We start from the raw sequence: 23,543 nt of genomic DNA, 5'->3' as shown, positions 1-23,543 counted from the left end.
AGTAATAATAATATTAATAATAATAATAATTTTTTTCAATACGAAAAGAACTGAACAAGTAATAATAATAATAATAACGATGCTGATGATGATGATGATGGTAGTGAATAAATTGTAAATAAATTTCCCGGAATGAATTTTTGGGGATTACAAAATTCGTTCGTTTTAAATATTATTCCTTCGTTATTATCATTATTATTATTATTATTGTAAATTTGATTAACACAAAAAAAGAAAAGAAAAAAAAAACTTTTTATAGTATTTTATATATGTAATTAGTATCGTAATAAATATTTTTCTTTTAAAAAAAAAAAAGAAATTTCATTTCCCTTTATTCATCCATTTCCGTTTTCTTATTTTCTTCTTCCCCTCCCCCTCCCCTCCCCCACGGGGGGAATAATAATTTTTATTAAAGATAAAAATGGATTCGAAATTCGAAAGGTAATAATTAAAATAATTAAAAGAAATTATTTATTTATTTATTAATGAACAATGGAGAGAAAATTCATTCAATTTGAGATTTTATGTTTTTTTGTTTTTTTTTGTTTTAAATTTTGTTTCGTTTTGTTTTTTTTTTCTTTTAATTTCATTTTTGTTTTTTTCTTTAAAGTTTTAACCGTTTTCGACGATTCGTTTTTAATTATTTCTTGTGCTTGCTCTAATGGAGTCCCATGAAACATGTTTAATGTTGAATTTAAATTGTAAGTTTTTTCAGGTCTTGTTTCTTCATAATGTTCTTTTTGTGTTTTCCTATCCAAATAACGATTTCCTTTAGCTTTGTTGTTCATTCTACGAAACTGTAAAGAAAAAAAAAATGTTTGGAATCGTTAATAAAATTACAAAAAAAGAAGAAAATTTTTTTTTTGTTTGAGATACTCATAATGATTACCATTGTTGTTGATATGTAATGAGGATTATCCCATAAAACTTCACCCCCATAACTTCCAGAAAATATTTTTATAGGATTTAAAACAAATCTTGGTCCTGTTTAAAAGAAAAAAACAAAAAAATTATTGACCCATTTCGATAAATAATGATATTGTTTTGTAATAAAAGTTACCTATTTCAGCAAGTGCACCATCTTCAGATAAAATTTGATAATTTCTAAACCATATTTTATTATCTAGTATTGAAAATGTAAAAACATGATCTATGAATGGTTGACTTTTCGGATGATGATTCGGTGTAGAAAATATTTGTACGAATAATTCTTTAAGAAGTTGATAATGTGGTTCTTTAGAAAAATTTTCATCAAATGATAAAAGTGGTCTTGATGCTTTTAAACAATTTCCAGTTAATTTCAATTCTAACATTGTATATACTGAAATATTAAACAAAAAAAAAAAAAAATGAAAATTATCGTTAATGATTGGTGGGAGTGACAACGATAATAAAACTAACTGCTTTCAATTTCAAATTTTGCAGATGGTCCACTACTGCAATTAGACATCCAAACATATAAATCTTTTTTCCTTCTCGTTTCGAATAAAATTGATTTATTGCAATTTTTACTTTCAGCAATTTCGTTAATTATACTTAAATTATTATTTTTCTTTTCAATTTTATTATCTCTTTTAGCATGTGGAAGTAAATTTCTTATATCTTCCATTAAATGCCTGTGTAATTTAGTACCACCTCTTAGAGCTACCACAAGAACTCTTTGCTTATTTATCCATTTAACCTATTTTTATAATTAAAAAAAAAAAAAAAAGTTTTATTAAATATAAATTTTAAAAAAATTACAAAAACTCTCCTTTTGGGAATTTTTTTAACCTTTTTTTTTACGGGTTCGTCCGACTGACGGGTACTTGGCGGTAATTCATTAACGGATTCCTTTTCTTCTTCCACTCGAGCTTTTCTTTTAATACCTTTTTTATTTTTCATTATTAATTTGTATTAATTAATTATTGTTGGTTATAAAATCACTTATAACACCTCGCGTTATAAATTAGATGTTATAATCACGTGGTAAGTTATTTCTCAAAGGAAAGGTTATAACCACTTTTGTCCGTTGACTTTTCCTTTGACATTCATTTAATGTTTATTATTTTTAATAATTTTTTAGGGTACGTTTTTACTTAGAGATATGGATTCCGGTAAAAGAAAATTATCGACTTTGTTTGAATTGGCTAAAAAATTCAATTGCTTTTATTTATCTGGTGAGACGACATAAATGATTTAATACTATTGTTATCATTATTATTTTTTTTTTTTTAAAATTTCGTAAAATTAACTGGAGAAAGAAAGAGAGAGAGAAAGAGTGAGAGAGAGAAAGTATTGATCAGGTCTGACGCCTAATACCGATAAATTTTTAAAATTTTTATTTTATTTTATATTTTTTTCCATCGTTAAGTTTATATTTCACGACCTCATTTGTAATCATTAATTATTTTTTTATTTAATAAGTTTAAAAAATAATAACGTCAAATTATTTTTTATTATATTATTTACAATCGTAAATAAGTTAATTATGTTCTTTATCGTTAAAAAAAAATTTTTTTTTTTTTTTTTTTTTTTTTGTATCGACAACTCATTTAAATCGTTTTAAATAATTTATACGGATATTTATAAAAAATTTTTTATGAGATTTATAAAAGTAATTATTAAAAAAAAATTTTTTTATTATAGGATTAAACAAAAATGGTTATAGACCATTTATTGTGGAAGGACATCAAGTTGGTCTTATCAGGCCAGATATATCAAAAATATTGCTCAGTTATCCAGAAGTGTTTCTTAATCAACCAGACTGTGTAGAATTAAATCCAGCATTTAGAGATTACAATGAAAGATCATTGAATGTTGAAAAAGTTTTAAGAGAATGCCAAGAAAAAAATATTTTTTCAACATTAAAAGGTTGGAGAGATGAGGTAAACAAAAAAAAAATGTGTCAAATGTTTTTTTTTCGAAACGGAAAATTCTTAATAATAAACTTATTGTGAAATTCTATAAATATATGAGTGGGTGATGTTGAAAAAAATTTATAAATTAAATATTATGCAATCTTTTTTTTTTTTTTTTTAGTGCTATGATGTTCGTGAAACATTTTCAGACACTCCACTTTTAAAAATGGATAGATCAGCCATGTGCCTATTTGGAATTCGTAAATATGGAGTCGATATAAACGGTTATGTGAAACATCCAGATAAAGGTCTTTGTATTTGGTTACAAAGAAGAGCTTTAACAAAACAAACATGGCCTGGAAAATGGGATAACATGGTAAAATCATTTAAATCATTTTTTAAAAAAATTTTCCCTCGTGGTTAAATTAATATTAATGTAATTTAGGTCAGTGGTGGTTTATCAATCGGATTTGGAATAACCGAAACAGCAATCAAGGAAGCTTATGAAGAAGCTTCAGTACCTGGAAATTTATTAAAAAATTTAAAAGCAGCCGGATCGGTATCGTGAGTAGTTTTTTTATAATGAAGGATTCTAATAAACATTTTACGAAAAGTCATCATAATCAATTTATTAAATTATCAGGTTTTATTTCGAATCGGAAAGAGGTTTATTTCCGAATACGGAATTTGTTTTCGATTTAGAATTACCTCCTGATTTTTCACCGACAAACAACGATGGAGAAGTTGACGAATTTGAATTATTACCCGCCGAATATGCAATTAATAGAATCAAAAGTCCAGATTTTAAAATAACCGGAGCTCCGGTTGTTATAGATTTTTTAATACGACACGGTTGGATAACCGCCGAAACGGGTACGGGTACAAATTTTGTTTGTTTGTTTTTATCAAACGCGGGAATTTATAATTTTTTTTTTTTTTTTTTACACAGAACCTTATTTTCCGCAAATAATAGAACTTCTTCACGTTCCTCTTCAGTCACTTTACCAAAGGCACCATCATCATTCGACGGAAAATGGAAATTCTTCTTCCTAATAAACGACGTCATACATTCATTTATTTAATTTAAATTTAATGTGATAAATAATTATTTATTTATAATATTAATTTATTTTTTTTTTAATTTTAATTCTTAAATTATCAAAACTTAAATTTAAGAAGAAAGAGAGAAAGAAAAAGAAAATTTTAAAATTTTCTTTTCTTTCTCTTTCTCTTTCTCTCTCTCTTTTTTCTTTCTTTCTTTCTTGGGGTAATGATAAACTTTATCGCAAAAGTTTATTATTATTCATCTGGCTGTGTCTTAGTCATTTGTTTGTTTTCACATTCGAAGCTTTAGCAACAATCCAAAAAAAAAAAGGAGAGATTAATAATAATAATAATAATGATTATTATTATGATTAATTATTTCGAATGTTTAAAAAAAAAAATTAAGAAAATAGTCATCGAATTAAAAATTATTTGATACCAGTATCAAGGTTTCATTATTATTATTATTATTATTTATACGTTTTTTATATATTTAAAAAGATTAGCTTTATTATTATTAATATTAATAATATTAAAATTATAATAAAAAAAGATAATAATAATAATAATTTTTGTACGGATTTTTTAAATATATGTAATTATAAATATATTTATTATATGTACTAATGGGATAAATTTAAATTTTTTTATTTTTTCGATTATTCTCTAGTCATTCGGTAAAAATAAAAAGAAATTTTTTTAATAAATTTTCCCTTTTTTTTTACAAATGAATGTAATTAAAAAAAAAAACGAAGGAAAAGTTACATGTGATTTTACTATTATTATTATTATTATTATTATTTTCGTTTGTACGTTAATTAAGATAATTTTTTTTGTTTCTGTTTCGATACGATGAAAAAAAAATGTTTATTTTAAAATAATTTATTTAAAAAAAAAAAAAACTAATTTTTTAGTTTGCTTTATTAATTATTAGTTTTATTGTACTACTACTACTACTCAAATTTATAATATTATTTTTTTTGTGACTATATTATTATTATTAGTTTTATAAAAAAAAAAAAAATTTTTTTTACATAAATAAAAATGTTTCAATCGATATATTTATTGTTATTTTTTTTATCAAAAAAAAAACATAATTAAATCATCATCCTTGTTCCTTGAGGAATTATCATTAATACTCAGTTATTATCGGAGTGTCATGAAGAAACTTATTCATCAATGATGAATGTTAAATGTATTAGGCAAACATAAGATCAAAGGAGGTAAAGAGTAAAAAAAAATTCAAAAAATGAATTCCCGCCAAAAATCAAAATTTTATCATCGGGAACCCATACCCACTAAAACTCCTGGGCATGTCGCAATAGCGTGGCTTATGTGAAGAGGGGGGGAGACGCTCGTAGGAGTAGAACCTACATTTCAGTCTCCCCTCTCCGGTAAGCCAGAACGTTACCGTTCCACAGGATTCTCTTTGAGGGAGATGCGCCCTAATCTCCGTTCCGCCGTCACCTCGAAGATAAGAACGCATCTCCCAGAACGTTCGACAATCCCTTTCAGAAGCGTTCTCCGGTCCTTCGCTGAGGGGGAATGGGTACGGAAAGCTTGCCTGCTTCCAGAGAATGCGGACGGGAGGGAGGATTCAGACTAAAACTTCGTCACCTGAATAAGGGTAAGTTAAAGAAGAAAGTGAAAACGTTTGGTGACCGCATTCTCTCCTAACGGGTTATAAGGAGTAAAAGGGGGAGGGGGTAAGACAAATAGAGGAGATCGACCGGGACCGCCGATCTCCTAGAGGTTGGAAAGAAGACTCACCGACGACGAAGCTTTCGTTCGTCGTCGCACCTCGCTAATCGAAGACATCGTCGTCGTCATCTGCATCCTCGTCTTCGTCTTCCTTCTCCTTCCGACGACGACGTTTCCTCTCCCTGGGCTGATGACGATGGTTCGGAACAGTTCCTTCATCCTCCTCCTCTTCCTCTTCTTCCTCATCAGCGGGATTTTTCCTTCTCTTAGCCTAACCCTACTCGCCCGGAACATACGACGACAAATTCCGGACTTTTCGCCCTCGCATTTGTGATCCTCTTTTGCCCGCAGGATCACCCTTGAAAATCGCGAAATCGCGGACCATTTCCGGGGTCCGCGAAGCAACGCGTCCACGAGGCCGTGGATCGACCGGTCGGGTCCGATGACGCCGACAAGCCGCTGCCTGTGTTCGTTCCACGAGGGACATTCCGCGACCGTGTGCTCGACGTCGTCCTCGGGCGCGCAGCAGAAACAACACTCCGTCGTCTCCTCTCTGCCGAACACGCCGTGATCCGTGAGAATCTGAGCGAGACGATAGGTCAAGTTTCCGTGACCCTGCCCCACCCAGTCCCCCACTCGGGGGCCCAGGGCGACAACGATTTCGCCGCCGTAACGTTTTCTTCCGTCGTCGAATAGAGGACGAATCTCTCCATCGCGAAGAGATCGAGCGGGGGAGTGCCCGACAGAAGGCAAGCCACCTCCGCCGCGACGTCCCTGTACGCCGTCGCCACCTTGTTCAGAGACGCACTTTGCAGTTAGTTGGCCCTCTCACGAAGCGGTCGCGATGCCGCCACCGATTCGGCTCACACCGGTGCTCCGTACAGGGCCACGGAGTGGACGATCGTCGCGTAAAATCACCTGACCCAGATTTTGCATCACTCACCCTAACGATGCGCTCGCGACTCGGATCTTCGGTCCGAGGAGCGCGAAGTGTTGCCCGAAAATGAGACCCGAGTTGAAAGTGACCTCCAGGTACCTGAGCGTTCTCTTCACCCCGATTCTCAAACCTTCAGACAACAGTGCCAGTCCGTTAGGAAGCCGATTCCTCGAACAGTGGAATCCGCAAGCTTCCTTTTTTTTGCAGAGACACCCGCAGTCCGATGCCACAGATGACCTCCATCGTCGCGCAAAGTTCCGTTTCGGCGCGATCGCGAAACTCCGCCCACCCGCGATCGGTCGTGAGGAGCAGGGCGTCGTCCGCGTAGCAAATACACGAGCAACCTTCGGGAGGACGGTCCGAATGAGGACGCAATCGTAAGCGATATTCCGGAGGAGCGGGCCGAGAACCGACCCCTGGGGCACGCCGCAGAAAACGTCCGTCGTTTCCGTCGTTTCGTCCGACTTCTCGTACGAAGTCTTCCTCTCCGAGAGGAAGGACCCTATCAACGACACGAGATAGTCGGAACGGACTTCGAAACCAGTCTGTCCCTTATCGCGAAGCACGGAACGGAATTAAGGGCGTTTTTCACGTCGATAGAAACCGTGATCGCGACTCCGCCCCGGCGCAGACTTTCCTTGATCTCGTCTCGGACTCAAACGAGCACGTCGATCGTGGAGCGACCCACCCGGAAGCCGTACTGATTCGGAGAGAGGTCATTCCTCCCTCTGTCCTCCCCCATGTGACCGATTATCCGCGACGCCACGACGCGCTCGAACAATTTACCCTCCACGTCGAGAAGGCAAATCGGCCGATAAGCGCCGGGCGTCGACGGGTTCCTACCCGGTTTTTCGAGCAGCACGAGGTTCGCTCGCCTCCACTGCTTCGGAAACGACGCCTTCTCGAAACACGCAGTGTAGAACGACGAAAGACGTGAACACATCACCGCGACAGACCTGCCGAGAATCCGACAATGCACTCCGTACGGGCTCGGAGCCGAGCGCTTCTTGGAGGCCGCGTCGAGGAGGATGCGAATCTCCTCCTGGGTGACTCGGTAGCGTTCACGATCGAAGGCGAAGTCCGCCGGAGAAAACGCGTAGGGCGCGACGCGAGGAAAGAGCTCCGCGACGACTTCGGCGAGAAACTCCTCCGTCATGCCGGCCGTCAGCGGCCCCGACAAACTCCGCAGCTTCTTGGTCACGATGCGGAACGGAAAACCCCACGGGTCCGCGTCGACCTCGCTCAGGAGCTCCTTCCAACTCTCCTCCTTCGAACTCCATATCGCTCGACGAACCCAAACCCGCGACGCCCGCCACTCCGCTTTAAGCCTCAGCAAAACTGCGTCGGTCACGATTTCTTCGTAATCTCCTTCGCGGCGGAGGAGTTCCCATTTCCACCTCGAACCGACTACGGGCGAGACAGGACTCCTTCCACAGCTCTCCTATCTCGCCGTCCACCAGTATTTCGACCGCGAACCGACCCTTCTCATGCACGAATTCGAGATGCGATGCAAATCGTCCCGGATCCTCCGCGCCATCCCGGCGGTGTTCTCCACCCCCGAATCAAAACTGGCTCTTCGCCACGACACCGCGGCGAGACTCTCGACGAGCCACTCTTTGTCCATTGACCGCAGGCTCCACCGGGGCGGAACCACGACGTGAGGCTTGCCGGACTGAGAGGCAGCCCCCCCGAACTCTGAGGAGCCTCGAACGAAAACGCGAGGTAGGCGTGATTGCTTAGGGGCTCGAAATCGGAAAGGACCTTTCAGCCGGAAACCCACGCTGCGGCCACGACGGAAGAAATCCTGAGATCGATCTCGGACTCGCCGATGGCCAGCATGCAGGTTTTCGCCCCCTTTACGTTACGCACGGCGAAATGACGCGAATTGAACCTTTCCTTGAGGAGTCGGCCACGCGCGTTGTTCGCGTATCCCGACCACGAAGCGTGTTTCGCGTTAAAGTCGCCGTAGACGAGAGTGGGACGAGACCCCCCCTCGAACCGACCTATCTCCCTCGCGAGCGCGTGCAAGAAATTCTCAAACTGGCTGACGGGACAATTTGGCGACGCGTAAGCGAACCAGAACCACGTTTCCCCATCCGACCAGAACGAAAACCTCAGCCTCTCAGCTCAGCTCTCGAGGCCTCGGCGTCCGAACCGAATTTGAAAAAAGTATCGCGGCCGAACTTGAACTTGAATGGCTTGATGAAACTTCCCCATATTTACTTTAAACTCTGGGCAGAGCCGTTCGTTCTCGGCTCGCACGGAGAAGCTCCCCGCGTCACACCCCCTCTTCTCGAGTACCCCAACGGATGACTTTGCCCCTCACCGAAGGCGCCGAGCACGAAGGACCGCCCAACCGGTGTTTAGCCGGACGGCCGGCCTCCGCGCACGCGGCGCAACGAACGGAGTTCGCGCAGTCGCGCGCCCGCTGCCGTGCCGCTCCGCACCTTTTTTTTTTTTGATATCTCAGGAGAAATGCAGATTACGCACAACCCCTCCGAAGAGGGAGTGTGGGGCGTTGATGGTTTCTTCTTCACCGCCGCTGCCACCGTTGTTTCCCTTCTTTTTTATTCTTCTTCCCTGGAGCGCGCGACGCCGAACTCCTGTTTTTTCTCGTTCGCGTTCGCGGTCTTCTTTCGTCCGTAGGACCGCTTCCGAAAATCGCGAGATCGCGGACCATTCCCGAGGTCCGTGGAGCAACCCGTACACTAAGCCGCGTATCGACAAGTCGGGTCCGATGACCTCGACCAGCCGCTGCCTATGGAAGTCCCACGTGGGACATGTCGCAATTGTGTGTTCGACGTCGTCCTCGGCCGCACCGCAGAATCAACACTCCGCCGTCTCCGACTAACGAGTTTACGACTATGAGGGAGTTTAATGGGCGAAAATGGGTGTCGGGGGGGCGAAAGTGGGAGTTTATTGGGCGAAAGTGGGAGTTTAGTGGGCGAAAGTGGGAGTTTATTGGGCGAAAGTGGGTGTCGAGGGGGCGAATGCGGGTATCGAGGGGGCGAAAGTGGGAGTTTAGTGGGCGAAGGTGGGAGTTTAATGGGCGAAAGTGGGAGTTTATTGGGCGAAAGTGGGTGTCGACGGGGCGAAAGTGGGTGTCGAGGGGGCGAATGTGGGTGTCGAGGGGGCGAAAGTGGGAGTGTAATGGGCGAAAGTGGGTGTCGAGGGGCCGAATGTGGGTGTCGAGGGGGCGAAAGTGGGAGGTTAGTGGGCGAATGTGGGAGTTTAGTGGGCGAAAGTGGGTGTCGAGGGGGCGAAAGTGGGAGGTTAGTGGGCGAATGTGGGAGTTTAGTGGGCGAAAGTGGGTGTCGACGGGGCGAAAGTGGGTGTCGAGGGGGCGAATGTGGGTGTCGAGGGGGCGAAAGTGGGAGTGTAATGGGCGAAAGTGGGTGTCGAGGGGGCGAAAGTGGGAGGTTAGTGGGCGAAAGTGGGAGGTTAGTGGGCGAAAGTGGGTGTCGAGGGGGCGAATGTGGGTGTCGAGGGGGCGAAAGTGGGAGTGTAATGGGCGAATGTGGGTGGCGAGGGGGCGAATGTGGGAGGTTAGTGGGCGAATGTGGGTGTCGAGGGGGCGAAAGTGGGAGTGTAATGGGCGAATGTGGGTGGCGAGGGGGCGAAATTGGGAGTTTAGTGGGCGAAAGTGGGTGTCGAGGGGGCGAAAGTGGGAGGTTAGTGGGCGAATGTGGGAGTTTAGTGGGCGAAAGTGGGTGTCGAGGGGGCGAAAGTGGGAGTGTAATGGGCGAATGTGGGTGGCGAGGGGGCGAAATTGGGAGTTTAGTGGGCGAAAGTGGGTGTCGAGGGGGCGAAAGTGGGAGGTTAGTGGGCGAATGTGGGAGTTTAGTGGGCGAAAGTGGGTGTCGAGGGGGCGAAAGTGGGAGTTTAGTGGGCGAAAGTGGGAGGTTAGTGGGCGAATGTGGGAGGTTAGTGGGCGAATGTGGGTGTCGAGGGGGCGAAAGTGGGAGTGTAATGGGCGAATGTGGGTGGCGAGGGGGCGAAATTGGGAGTTTAGTGGGCGAAAGTGGGTGTCGAGGGGGCGAAAGTGGGTGTCGAGGGGGCAAATGTGGGTGTCGAGGGGGCGAAAGTGGGAGTGTAATGGGCGAATGTGGGTGGCGAGGGGGCGAAATTGGGAGTTTAGTGGGCGAAAGTGGGTGTCGAGGGGGCGAAAGTGGGTGTCGAGGGGGCAAATGTGGGTGTCGAGGGGGCGAAAGTGGGAGGTTAGTGGGCGAATGTGGGAGTTTAGTGGGCGAAAGTGGGTGTCGAGGGGGCGAAAGTGGGAGTGTAATGGGCGAATGTGGGTGGCGAGGGGGCGAAATTGGGAGTTTAGTGGGCGAAAGTGGGTGTCGAGGGGGCGAAAGTGGGAGGTTAGTGGGCGAATGTGGGAGTTTAGTGGGCGAAAGTGGGTGTCGAGGGGGCGAAAGTGGGAGTTTAGTGGGCGAAAGTGGGAGGTTAGTGGGCGAATGTGGGAGGTTAGTGGGCGAATGTGGGTGTCGAGGGGGCGAAAGTGGGAGTGTAATGGGCGAATGTGGGTGGCGAGGGGGCGAAATTGGGAGTTTAGTGGGCGAAAGTGGGTGTCGAGGGGGCGAAAGTGGGTGTCGAGGGGGCAAATGTGGGTGTCGAGGGGGCGAAAGTGGGAGGTTAGTGGGCGAATGTGGGAGTTTAGTGGGCGAAAGTGGGTGTCGAGGGGGCGAAAGTGGGAGGTTAGTGGGCGAATGTGGGAGTGTAATGGGCGAATGTGGGTGGCGAGGGGGCGAAATTGGGAGTTTAGTGGGCGAAAGTGGGTGTCGAGGGGGCGAAAGTGGGTGTCGAGGGGGCAAATGTGGGTGTCGAGGGGGCGAAAGTGGGAGGTTAGTGGGCGAATGTGGGAGGTTAGTGGGCGAAGGTGGGAGTTTAATGGGCGAAAGTGGGAGTTTAGGCCGATACCGACTCGGCCTTAATCGGAGCTCCGTACAGGGCCATGGAGTGAACGACCGTCGCGTATAATCGCCTGACCCTGACCTGCGGTCTGCGCAGGTTCGGCATCAGACGTCCTAACGTCGCGCTAACGGCTCGGATCTTCGATTCGAGGTGCGCCAGATGTTCCCCGTAGTGAAGGCCGGAATCGATAACTAAACCCAAGTATTTCAGCGAGCCACCCAGTCCGATTCTTACGTTGTTCACGGTAACGAGGACGCGGGTTTCGCGGATGATGAAACCCGCAAGCTTCCGTCTTCGGCAGAGACACCCGGAGACCGGTGTCCCGGATGGCCTCCACCGTTGCGTTAAGTCCCGTTTCGGCGCGTTCGCGAACCTCTGCCCACCCGCGACCGGTCGCGAGGAGCAGAGTGTCGTCGGCGTAGCAAGTCAACGATACGCCTTCGAAGAGAACGGTTCGGCTGAGGACGCGGTCGTAGGCGATGTTCCACAGGAGTGGTCCTAGGATTGATCCCTGAGGCACGCCGCAGAACACATCCGCCCTTCCCGTCGATCCGTCCAGTTTCTCGTACGCGATCTTCCTCTCCGAGAGGAAGGACCCTATCACCGACACGAGATAATCTGGCACGGACTTCGACGTTAGCCCGTCCCTTATCGCGGACCAAGGTACCGTTTGAACGCGTTTTTGATGTCGATGGAGACGACGATCGCGACGCCGCCCCGGTGAAGCGTGTCCCGGATACCGGCGCACACGCGGACGAGTGCGTCGGTCGTCGAACGGCCACCCGGAAGCCGTACTGATTCGGAGAGAGGTCGTTCCTCCCTCCCTCTGATCGTAAGTGTTCGTCGATCCGGGACGCTATCACGCGCTCAAACAACTTGCCCTCCACGTCGAGAAGACAAATCGGCCGGTATGCGCTCGGCGTCGTCGGATCCCTACCCGGTTTGTCCAGCAGTACCAAGTTTGCTTCTTTCCACGGCGTCGGAAACGTCGCCTCTCGGAAACACGCGGTGTAGAGGGCACACAGCACCCCGGTAGACTTGCCGAGAGTGTGGTAATGCACGCCGTTCGGGTCCGGAGCCGAGCGTCTCTTCGAGGTCGCGTCGAGAAGAAGGCGAACCTCCCCCTCCGTCACTTCGGTGTCGCGGTCGCGGTTCGCGTCGTGCGAGAGATCCGGCGGGGGAAACGCGAACGGCTCGACGCGAGGGAAGAGCTCTGCGATTACTTCCGCGAGAAACTCCTCCGTCATGCCGGCCGTCAGCGGTCCCGACGAATCTCTCAGTTTGTTGGTCACGAGACCGAACGGGAGACCCCACGGATCCGAATCCGCTTCGCTCAAGAGTTCTTTCCAGCACGTCTCCTTAGAACTCCATATCGCTCGTCGGGCCCGGATCCGGGTAGCCCTCCACTCCGCCTTAAAACGCGCGAGCTCGTCGTTGTTCGCGATGTCCTCGTAGCGTCCTCCCTGTTTGATCAGTTGCCTTTTTTTGCCGACGAACCGGCAACGTGGGAGACAGGACTCCTTCCACAATTCTCCTATCTCGTCCGTCCACCAGTACTTCGGCCGTTTCCGAGTCGTCGAGCGCGAGCCGATTCTCTTCATGCAGGAGTCCGAGATCCGTCTTAAGTCGTCCCGAACTCTCCGCGCCATATCGTGTGCATTTCGCCTTGTCGGGCCGCGAGACACTTGGCGAGCCGTTCGTTGTCGAACGACCTCAGACTCCACCGGGGCGAGGACTCCTCCGGTGAGGAGACTGCCCCCCCCCCCGAGCTCCGAGGATCCCCGAACGAGAACGCCATGTAGGCGTGATTGCTGAGGGACTCGAAGTTGGAAATGACCTCCCAGTCGGAGACCCGCGCCGCCGTCGAACCGGATGAAATCGTGAGATCGATCGTGGACCCGCCGGTGGACCGCACGCACGTCTTGACGCCTTTGGCGTTCCACACGATGAGATGACGCTCGTCTAACCATTGTCTTATTAATCGGCCGCGCGCGTTAGTTGCGTACCCTGACCACGATGTGTGTTTCGCGTTGAAGTCCCCGGACATGAGAATCGGACGCGAGTTCCCGAACCTGTCCAGCTCCCTCGCAATCGCTCGCAACAGGTCTTCGAATGCTCGCAGCGGACGATTTGGCAACGCGTATACCGAAACCAGGACCGAGTTTCTTCAGCCTGCGATAACGTAGTCGACTCCGCGGGACAATTCTCGACGTCTCGGACCCGGCGCCGAGCTCGAGAAGAAGATCGCGGCCACGCCATCCTCGGATACGAACCAAGTACCGGCGCGACAACCCCCTCCCCCCACGGAACGACGTGAGGCTTTGATATCATCGCGATCTCGACGCCCCACGTCCCTATCAGGTTAAGCAAGAGGTCTTGTGCCCCCTTGCACCTATTAAAATTAACCTGGAGAAACCTCGCCATGCTCACGAGAAACTACCGGCGGAGCCCCCGTTTCCCCCCGTGTTCCTGGTTTCGGATCCCCACCGAATGGGCGTACGAATGGGCCGAATGGTCACCGTGCAGGGCGTACGGCCTGACGGCCGGCCTCCGAACAGGGAGCGCAGGAGTTGCCGTAACCTCCATTGACCTAACCGCCTCCGTCAGTTTGGTTGCTAGATCTGCCGCTTTAGCTGCTTTGTTTTCTCCCTTAACTTCTCAATGACACGGCAGTAAAAATTTCTTAAATACCAAAACTTTTTATCCTTTTTAAATTTTATCCTTAAAACTTTTTTAATTTTATCCTTTTTTTTTGGTGTCTTCGACTTTAGATTAATTTGTAATAATAATAATGATGAGAAAAAATTTTAATAATAAAACTTTTATTATAAATTTAATCATTTAATTTAATTTTACAATTTTACGTTTCATAAAAAAAAAAATTAATATTTATTTATCATTATCGTACTAATAAATAATAATAATAATAATAATAATAATAATATACAAGAGAATTAAACTAAATTAAATTATATCATACATTTAAAATATAACACATTATTATTATTAATATTAATATTATTATCATCATCATCATCATTATTATTATTACATAATATAAAATAAAATTAAAGTTTATATAAAAGCAAAACAAAATTCGTTTCACTTTTTCTTCACACACTCTCACAAAAAAAAATAAAATAAAAACTGAAAAAAAAATTTTTCTTTTTTTGTCATTCAATACCAGGAGTGAAAAGGCTGGTAGTGCGTAAAACTCCCGCCAGAGTGTAGCACGGGTTGATTTAAATTCGAAGCAGGAGAAGGGGAGAGAACGTTCGATGAGATCTGATTTATATGTTGGCACCCGTGAGGGGAGGCACTTCTCATCGACGTCGGCAATCCCGGAGACCAAACGTGGGATCCTATATGGCATCCCTGTGAACTTCCGCTAAGGCTCATGTCGATGGTCGAGGATGATGCTGGATTTTGATGATTCGTTGAATGATCTTCCGTTTCGGGATTTCCTGCCGCCGGTACGTTGCCACCTGTTTGAGGCGATGTGATGGTCGTCGCTCCGGTGGGATAACTCGGCGAATTGTGATGTGCCGATGATATGAGTCCCGAATAATATGGATTTCCGGATCCGTTTCCGTTCGGACCGTTTATCATTAAACTTTGATAATTCGAGTCTTTGTACAAATTAGTCGTGTGAGTGTGTTGTTCTGAAATGGAAACCCCCGCCCCCCCTCGGTCAACATTAAATAATTCTTTAAATTTAAATGTAAATTGGTATCGTGTACGTGTGCGTGTACCTTGAGAAGTTGTTGGAAAATTCGATTCCGGAAGCATGTAAGAACTCGTGGTCGTGTTCGTAGAAGAATAACCCATTCCTAATCCTACGGAACCGTAAGAACTCGTGGAACTAGATAATTGTTTTCTTAATCTGGCTCTTCTGTTGCTGAACCATACCTAAAACATAAACATTTATTTATTTATTTTTGTTCTTTCGAATATGAATTTTTATCATAACCGTACCTGAATTCTTGCTTCCGTTAATTTAGTCCTTTGTGCCAATTCTTCTCTCGTATATATATCCGGATATTGAGTTCTTTCGAATGCTTTTTCTAATTCGTCTAATTGTAATGCAGTGAAAGTCGTTCGAGATCTTCTTTGTTTTCTTTTCAATGGAATTCCAGGTTCGGATTCGCAATCAGAATTATCTGAATTTTTACAACCTATAAATGGGATTTCATAACATTCGATTCGTAATTGTAAATAAAACTTACACGGTGGCAAAGTGTAAAAAAATTTTGCGACAGTTTATGTATTATTTTCGAAAGCGTCGGATTTAAAAAAAGTCATTAACTGACTAAAATAAATTTTTTTTCTTTTTTTATTTATTTATTTACAAAGCGAAATAATTTGTCCTTCTCTCTCTCTCTTTTTCTCTCTCTCTTTTTCTAAAATAGACGAATTAAATTAAAACACAAAAAAAAAGAAAAAAATTTTTTTAAATAAAAATAAAATAAAAAAAACTTCGACAGCTGCCGATTCTCTTTAACAAAATAATAACAATAATCCGTCATCGTCACGTGATCAAAAAAAAGCAGAAGAAATTAAAAAAACCGGAACGTAAAAGTAGAAAAAAAAACCTTTCCGGTAGAAGAGGGGAGGGAGGAAGGGGGGAGGGTTTTTTTTTAAAAAAAAAAAAGCGAAGGTGGAAGGGAAGTTGCGAGGAGAGGGAAGCGAAGTGGGCGGGACGAGAGACGGTCGACGTGGGGTGGGGAGAAAAGGTAGAAAGGGGGGAAGGAATAATCTGCGACAACAATTAATTCGATGGGTGAGCGGCAAAAGACAAAGAAAAAAATTTCTCTCTTTCTCTCTCTCTCTCTCTCGCATTTCTTTTCTTTGCGACAATTTTTTTTTTTTTATTTTTAAAAATAACAGCAAAAATAACGACGACAGCAATAATAATAATAATAATAATAATAAACGCGTATGAATTAAGAGAAGGAAGTGAGAGAGGGAGAAGGGGGGAGGGGAGGGAGAGAGAGACACGATGATTTTATTTCTTTATTGAAACGATGAAAGACAATAAAAGAAAGATAAAAAAAAAATTTTTTTTTTGTCTTTCTATTCTCCCTCGAATCGTGGATTTTTTATAATTCGATTCGAGTAATTGAATTTATCGATATATCGACGATATATCGTTTTTACTCCGGTTCATTTATTTATTTATTTTTGTTTTTTGTTTTCGTATTTATTATTATTGTCATACATGATCGTAATACGTCAACTTTTTTTTTTGTCGTATTCTAAACCGAGAGAGAGAGAGAGAGAGTAATAAAAAAAAATATATTTATTTAAACAATTTATTTATTTATTCATTTTTTAAACAAATGACGTAACTTTTTAAATCTTTTTTCGTCTCTCATTGTAATTTTTATTAACGTTTAAAAAAATTCTTTTTTTTTCATTTATTTTTATTTTTTATTTTTTCTTATTTTTTTTTTTTTTTATTAACGTTTAAATTTATTTATTTATAAATGACGATAATAATAATAATAATACTATTTTTTACTTCTCGGAATAAAAGAAAAAAACTCGCGTTATTAATATAAATAAATTGTTTTTTTTGGGGGGTAACGACGAAAAAATTTAAAAAAAAAAAAAAATTAAATAATCAGGTACGATGGTAGCAAATAAAAAGGGGAGGGGGACTCATCAATTTTTTTTTTCTCTTCATTTTTTAATTTTCTTTTTTTAATGTTTTTTCTTTTTTGCAAGTCTAAATAACATAAAAAAAAAAAAAAAAATAGAATAAAGAACAACCGACAAACGCACGCGTATTCCCTTCCACCCGTGACATTTCGCACGTATTTTTTCTTCTTCTAATTAAAAAGAGAGTAGGTAGACCGTGTCAGGTATAAATGCCCTAAACGTGAACCCAGCGGCATTTTCACTTCCTTCTTTATCTCAAAGGAATCCACCGACTTTGTGCCTTGTTTTTACGACCTTTTTATAAGTTTCTTTTTCCTTTGTTGTCTAAATAGCTTTTTTTTTTCCCATTGTTTCCAATCTTTTTTTTTTTTTGCATCTTTTAACTCTTTAACTTACTCTCGATATAATTTTTGTTTTTTTTTTTTTTTTTTTTTTGCAATTTAAACCGACTTTTTTTTTTTTCCTATTCGACAACTTTTTTTTTTTTTTTTTTGTTTGATTGAAATTGAGTGTAACGTTTCTCTCTCTCTTTCCCCCCTCCCCTCATTCCTCTCTCTCTCTCTTTTTTATCTAATAAGTAATCCAAAAAAAAAAAATTGTTTATAAGACAGTTAAGACAGTTTGTCAAAACAATTTACTTAGAAAAAAATACGGAAATTTGAGTCTGAACAAAAAAAGGTAAAATCATTTTGTTACGGATTCTAAACGACAGAAAATTTTTTTTTTTTTCTTCAGACGCGAAGGCAAAAAAAAAAAAAAAAATGTCTGATTGACAACCCAGACCAAATTAAAATCGGAATAGAAAAAGACAAGCAAAGAAGGAAGGAAAAGAAAAAAAAAATCCTTGACAGGCCCCCAAATAATAAAATCGGGGTCCTGATCGTAAAAAAAAATATGGTCGAGTGTGAAAAAAAAAAAAAAAAAAAAAAAAAAAAAGAAAGACAATAATGTCATAGATGATTAATTTTTTGGTATTTCAGGTTGTGTTCTTGTCCTTGTTTTTGTTTCTCAACCCCCCCCCCGCCATCCTCTCCCCACCCTTCTATTCCTTCCTTTCTTTCCTCACAATTCCCTTTTTTTTTTTTGCAAAAAATTTCGAATCGATTTAATAAAAATTATTATTATTATTATTATTATTATCACTACTAAAATGCTTTTCTCGTCGACTAAATGAAAGAAAAACAAAAATCATTTTGATATTCTGCTACCACGAAATTCTCATAAAAAGAAAAACGTTTACAAAATGGCCGACACACGTAATAACGGTTTATTATTATATAGCCTTAATGCCGAAAACAAAAACGAAAAAAAAATTTTTTAATTTAACTTAAATTTATCCGAAATTAAGAAAAGACTCGGTCCGAAAAACGAAGCCATGATGATGATGATGATGATAATAATAATAATGATAATATAACGACTTACCATCGTTAATTTTTCTGTCATCTTCTCCGTCTCTTCCTCTTAAAAGACGAGAAATAGCACTTACGGATGGTACCGAACTCCTATCGCAAATCCCTTCTTTAATTAATCTAGAAAGAAAAACGTAATCGAAATTAGAAAATTCTAGAAAAAATTATGGATAGAGAGAAACGGATTATTATCATTTGGTAAAAGATAAAGAAAAAAAAATAAATAAATAAATAAATTTAGTTTTTTTTTGTAGTAGTTTCCGAGCTACTTGTGTAAAATACACAAATAAAATAAAAAATGTCAGGTATGTACCTGACTGATGAGGCACGTAAACGAAAAGGCAACGTTACGAAATTAATTTTTTTTTTTTTTTTTATATTTATTGCTTTCGAGTTTTATTATGAACATCAATAAGACACCGATTTATTGAAAATGTCCATGGAACAAAATAAAAGCAACATGACGAATAAGAAAAAAAAAAGAAGAGATGATGATGATGATGATGACGATGACGATAATGATGATGATGATGATGATGATGATATTTAATAGACTTAAAGTTTATTTGAGCGAAACACAAAGAAATGAAGAACAACAACGATAATAATAATAATAATAATAATAATAATAATAATAATAATAGCAAATGAATGGAATAAAAATAATTTTATGGTTTAACAGTGAATCGAATAGATGAAGAAGGAGAAGGAGAAAAAGGTGGTAGCAAATCATTAGACTGTTAATTAGTGAAAAGGTGAGTTAAGGTTTGATGTACAAGGTACGATGTCGTAAACGGTAGCCCCTGTGAGAATTTTTTTTTTTTTCCTTTAACGTTATTATATTTACCTGTCTCGAATTTCCCAAGAAAAAATCCCTGGATTTTCTCTTTTATAGTCTTCGATTCTCTTTTCGACTTCTGGAGTTGCAACTCTAGGTTTCGAACCTCCAATAACTCCAGGTCTAATACTTCCAGTTTCCTAAATTAAATATTCAATTTAATAAGATAAATTTGTCATCATCGTTTAAAACGTTTTTTTCAAACACACGAGCGCGCACAAAAAATCAAACCGAAAAAATTTACATATGAAACCGTTAAAATTTATAAAAACATAAATTTTTCATTAATATAATCGAATTTTATTAACTTGTAATTAAAACTAATAAATAACGTTAAAAAAATCAATAATTAATCAATAGATATTCGATAAATTATCAATAAATACGTAAAAATTTAAAAATATAAATAAAAATTTAACGAAATAACGTTCGATCGTTCGAATTCACTTTTCACGAATAAAATTTAAATTTTTTAACGATTATTTAATTATTACGTCATCACTACTCTAATCAAATAAAAAATTAATTTTATAGAATTTTTCTTTTAATTAGAATTAAAAATCGTGAATAACGTTTTAAAAAATCAATAATTAATCAATAGATATTGGATAAATCATCGATCAATATTCAAAAATATAAAAATTTAACGAAAAACGTTCGATCGTTCGAATTTACTTTACCAAAAATGGAATACAAATGTTTTTTATTAACGATTATTTAATTATTACGTCATCACTACTTTAATCAAATAAAAAACTTTTTAAGTACGTTTTAAAATATATTTTTTTGTTGTTGAAATTATAATTAACGATTAACCGCGAGTAATTAAATTAAATAAATAAATAAAAAACGTTGAAAAAATAATTAACGCCATTTTTTTTATGCTTTGATAATCATCAGAGAGAGAGAAAAGAATATATATATATATATATAATATTAATTTGTTAAAATAATTTATTTTTTTGTTAATTATATAAATTTATTAAAGGTACGTATATATAATTATTTAAAAATATTATAAACGTCACATTAAAAAGTTAATTAATTAATTAATTAACATTTAATTTATTAACGTTTTATTAGTGTAAAAATAATAATAATAATGATAATCGATAATAAAAAAATTTATTTATTTAAAAATTAATTTGTCTTACCTGGTACCTATTTAATATTTTTGATACGCATCCGTGAGAAACTCTTAATTGGCGGGAAATAACGCAGGGACGTATACCGGCACCGGCCATTTCAACAATTTTTAATCTTATTTGATTTGGAAGTGGACGACCGTTAATAAAAACTCCGCCGAGTTGATTAACACGGCCTTGTCCTAAAAAAAAATTTAATTAATAAAGGGGTGGGTAATTAGGAATATGGATAAATAAAAAAAAATTAAGGTATATATTATACACGTACCTTGAAATGGATAACCAGTAAAACACGAAGGCCGCATCATTTCACAGTCCAAATTGGTTACTGTCATTTTACTAAAAGCCACCTTTTTTCATTTCAATCTTAAATTGTTTTTTTTCTTTCTTTTTCTTTTAATTTTCATTACAATTTTTTATTATATTCGTTATCGTTATCATCATTATCATTATTATTATTATTATTATTATTTACACAATGAACGAAGTCAACGAATGGAGGAGCAACAGCATCAGCATCATCATCATCGTCGTCGTCGCCAACGATTTCAACATCACTTTTAAAAATAATAATAATTATTATTATTATTAATAATTTTTTGATAATTCTAGTGACACGTTAAATTATTATTAATATTATTATTATTAATTTTTTTTAAATTGTAATTTGAAAGGTATTTATTTTTGTTCAAATATTTTTAATAATAATAATTGAAGAAAAAAAAGGCGAAAAATTTTTTATAAATCGGGAAGGGGGAGAAAAGGGCAGGATCGGGACCTCCATCATGGGGAACCCGATGAAAAAAAAAAGAAAAATTTATTATTAATCCTGTTGAGAAATTTTTTTCATCGGGGAAACAAAAAAATTATTAAACCGACGGTATCGAAATACCTGAAAATATTTATTAAAAAAAAAAAAGTCAATAATAATAATAATAATAATTATTATTATTATTAATGTTATTATCATTATTATTATATATTTTTAGGGTCAAATTTTAAGGTCAAAAACTTAATACATCATTTTGACGGATTTTGGTAACGTTATAGAAAAAATTAAGAAAATTTTTTTTTAATATTTTTTGTGTTCAAACGACAAAATGAAATTTTTTTTTTTTTAAATGAAAAATTAATAATAATAATAATAATAATAATAATTATAATTAAAATCAGACTGACAACCCCGACAATAAGGAAAACAAAAAAAAAATTATTATTAGTTATTATTATTATTAATATTACGTCGTCGACATATTAAAAAAAAAATTTTTTTTTTTTGCGACATTTCGGTTATTAAAAATTAGAAAGTTTTTTTTTTTTTTTCTAATTTATTAACTTTCGATTTTAATTTATTAATTTAACCGATAAATTAAAAATAAATTTATTATTATTATTATTATTAATAAAAATTTTCAATAAGTAATTATTTACCGTAAAAAAATAAGAAGAAGAAAAATTACGTCGTGAACATTTTTAATTTATTTTTGGAAAATTTGTTAACACGACGGATTAATTTATACTCAGTGATGCCAACATAATTTTTTTATTAATTTTTTGACGGCGGAAAATTCGAGAAAAAAAATAAAATCGGAAAATTTTTTTATATAAAATAATCGTAATCATCACGATCATCATCATATTTCATCGAAAGGGGGGTAAAAAAAAAAAACAGTTTTGCCAACTTTAATTATTTTATTAAAAAAAAATTTTTTTGTATCGGTGGTAATATATTCAAAGAAAAATTTTTTTAATGACGTCACACGATAAGGGAGGGTTTACGAATGAATTTTTTAAAGAATGTCAAAAAACAAAAACAACAACAAGCGGAAGGAAGTTAGAAAGGGGGAGAAAAAAAAATTTAAAATTATTGCGCGCCTTTTTTTAAATTAACAAAATTTTTTTTTTTCGGTTACGAACCTAATAACGAAAAATTTTCAATTTGACCGGTCAGAAAACTCGAAACAAAAAAAAAAGTTATTAATTGTGGCATCTCGAAAAAGAAATGAAAAATAGATTTGAAAAGGTGGCAGAAACGGGTGCCACCGGTTGGTATCCACGTTTTGAAAAAATAATTTAAAAAATTCTACCGAAGGGAACGATGATGATGATGATGATGATGATGATGATTAATGGCGGTCTCCGGTTTTTCTATACCTTTGAGCCGTCGGTCAACTAAAATAATAATAATAATAATAATAATAATTTTATTTTTTTTCCCCCTCATCCTCGTACTCATTCTCATCTTCATCCTCATCCTTCTTTTTCTTATTCTTATTCTCCTTAGTTTTAAAATAAAATCATTATCATTATCATTTTAATAATAATTTTTTTTTTAAATTTAATTTCAAATGTTGGTACTAAACAAAAAAATAAAAATTTACTCCGGATAAATCGTAATTAATTATTTTTGTGATTTTTTTTTTTTTTTTGAAATGAATTTAAATTTGAGGTACATTTAAGGTACTATCCCCCCATCTGGAAAACGATAATAATAATAATAATAATAATAATAGTAATAATTTTTTCTGTGATTTATTTATCGATAATATTCTGGTAACGTGAAAAAAACTTGGGGAAAAATCGATTAAAATTTTTTTTTTGCGTGACACAATCATCGAAAATATTTTTTATTTTTTTTTTCGAAAGGTTAAAAGGTTAAATTTGTTTTTTTTTCTTTTTCTTATTTTAAATTTTATTTTAGGTACTTTAAAAAGATTAAATTTTTTATTTTATTTTTAACGGTTTTTAACGGTTAAATGATGAGAAAATATTTTTGTTGTTTAAACAAAGACAATGATCAACCGAAGTTTTTTTGTAAGTAGCGACGGTTCTTTTAAGTTTGTAAAATTTTTTAGAAACAAACAAACAAACAAAAAACAAATACAAACAACTACAAACAACAACATTTAAATATATAAAAAAAAATTACACGACGAGTTTTTTTAAAATTTAAAAAATTTTAAGTTTTCCAAAATTTTTATTTGATGTTTCGCGAACTTCTTCAAATTTAATTTAACGACTACGGAATAAAATTTAACGTGGCAGAAG

At 38.3% G+C, this 23,543-nt stretch overlaps 4 protein-coding genes across 4 annotated transcripts; 1 reads left to right on the top strand and 3 right to left on the bottom strand.

Annotated features, from left to right (window-relative positions):
* Nucleotides 1–509: 509 nt before the first annotated feature.
* On the bottom strand, nucleotides 510–1,823 carry Phum_PHUM134610 (ribosome biogenesis protein brix, putative; the record flags this gene model as incomplete). The annotated part of the gene is made up of 5 exons (XM_002424483.1): nucleotides 510–797; nucleotides 890–984; nucleotides 1,061–1,321; nucleotides 1,402–1,681; nucleotides 1,803–1,823. 5 exons carry the CDS (start codon nucleotides 1,821–1,823, stop codon nucleotides 510–512), a joined length of 945 nt encoding a protein of 314 aa, XP_002424528.1.
* Nucleotides 1,824–2,086: 263 nt separating this feature from the next.
* On the top strand, nucleotides 2,087–3,893 carry Phum_PHUM134600 (uncharacterized protein; the record flags this gene model as incomplete). Its single annotated transcript, XM_002424482.1, has 6 exons — nucleotides 2,087–2,159; nucleotides 2,629–2,867; nucleotides 3,022–3,216; nucleotides 3,286–3,404; nucleotides 3,484–3,713; nucleotides 3,790–3,893. The coding sequence occupies 6 exons, from the start codon at nucleotides 2,087–2,089 to the stop codon at nucleotides 3,891–3,893; spliced, it is 960 nt and encodes a 319-aa protein (XP_002424527.1).
* Nucleotides 3,894–5,630: 1,737 nt separating this feature from the next.
* On the bottom strand, nucleotides 5,631–13,770 carry Phum_PHUM134590 (endonuclease/reverse transcriptase, putative; the record flags this gene model as incomplete). The annotated part of the gene is made up of 5 exons (XM_002424481.1): nucleotides 5,631–6,359; nucleotides 11,446–11,770; nucleotides 11,830–13,032; nucleotides 13,125–13,554; nucleotides 13,713–13,770. The coding sequence occupies 5 exons, from the start codon at nucleotides 13,768–13,770 to the stop codon at nucleotides 5,631–5,633; spliced, it is 2,745 nt and encodes a 914-aa protein (XP_002424526.1).
* An 846-nt stretch (nucleotides 13,771–14,616) lies between these two features.
* Nucleotides 14,617–20,830, bottom strand: Phum_PHUM134580 (Paired box protein Pax-7, putative; the record flags this gene model as incomplete). Its single annotated transcript, XM_002424480.1, has 7 exons — nucleotides 14,617–15,101; nucleotides 15,192–15,348; nucleotides 15,415–15,614; nucleotides 18,526–18,632; nucleotides 19,360–19,490; nucleotides 20,505–20,677; nucleotides 20,764–20,830. 7 exons carry the CDS (start codon nucleotides 20,828–20,830, stop codon nucleotides 14,617–14,619), a joined length of 1,320 nt encoding a protein of 439 aa, XP_002424525.1.
* Nucleotides 20,831–23,543: the final 2,713 nt, after the last annotated feature.

This window comes from Pediculus humanus, genomic scaffold (assembly GCF_000006295.1).
Source record: "Pediculus humanus corporis 1103172107480 genomic scaffold, whole genome shotgun sequence".
Taxonomy (NCBI): Eukaryota; Metazoa; Arthropoda; class Insecta; order Psocodea; family Pediculidae; genus Pediculus; species Pediculus humanus.
This window is presented reverse-complemented; position numbering and strand designations above follow the sequence as displayed.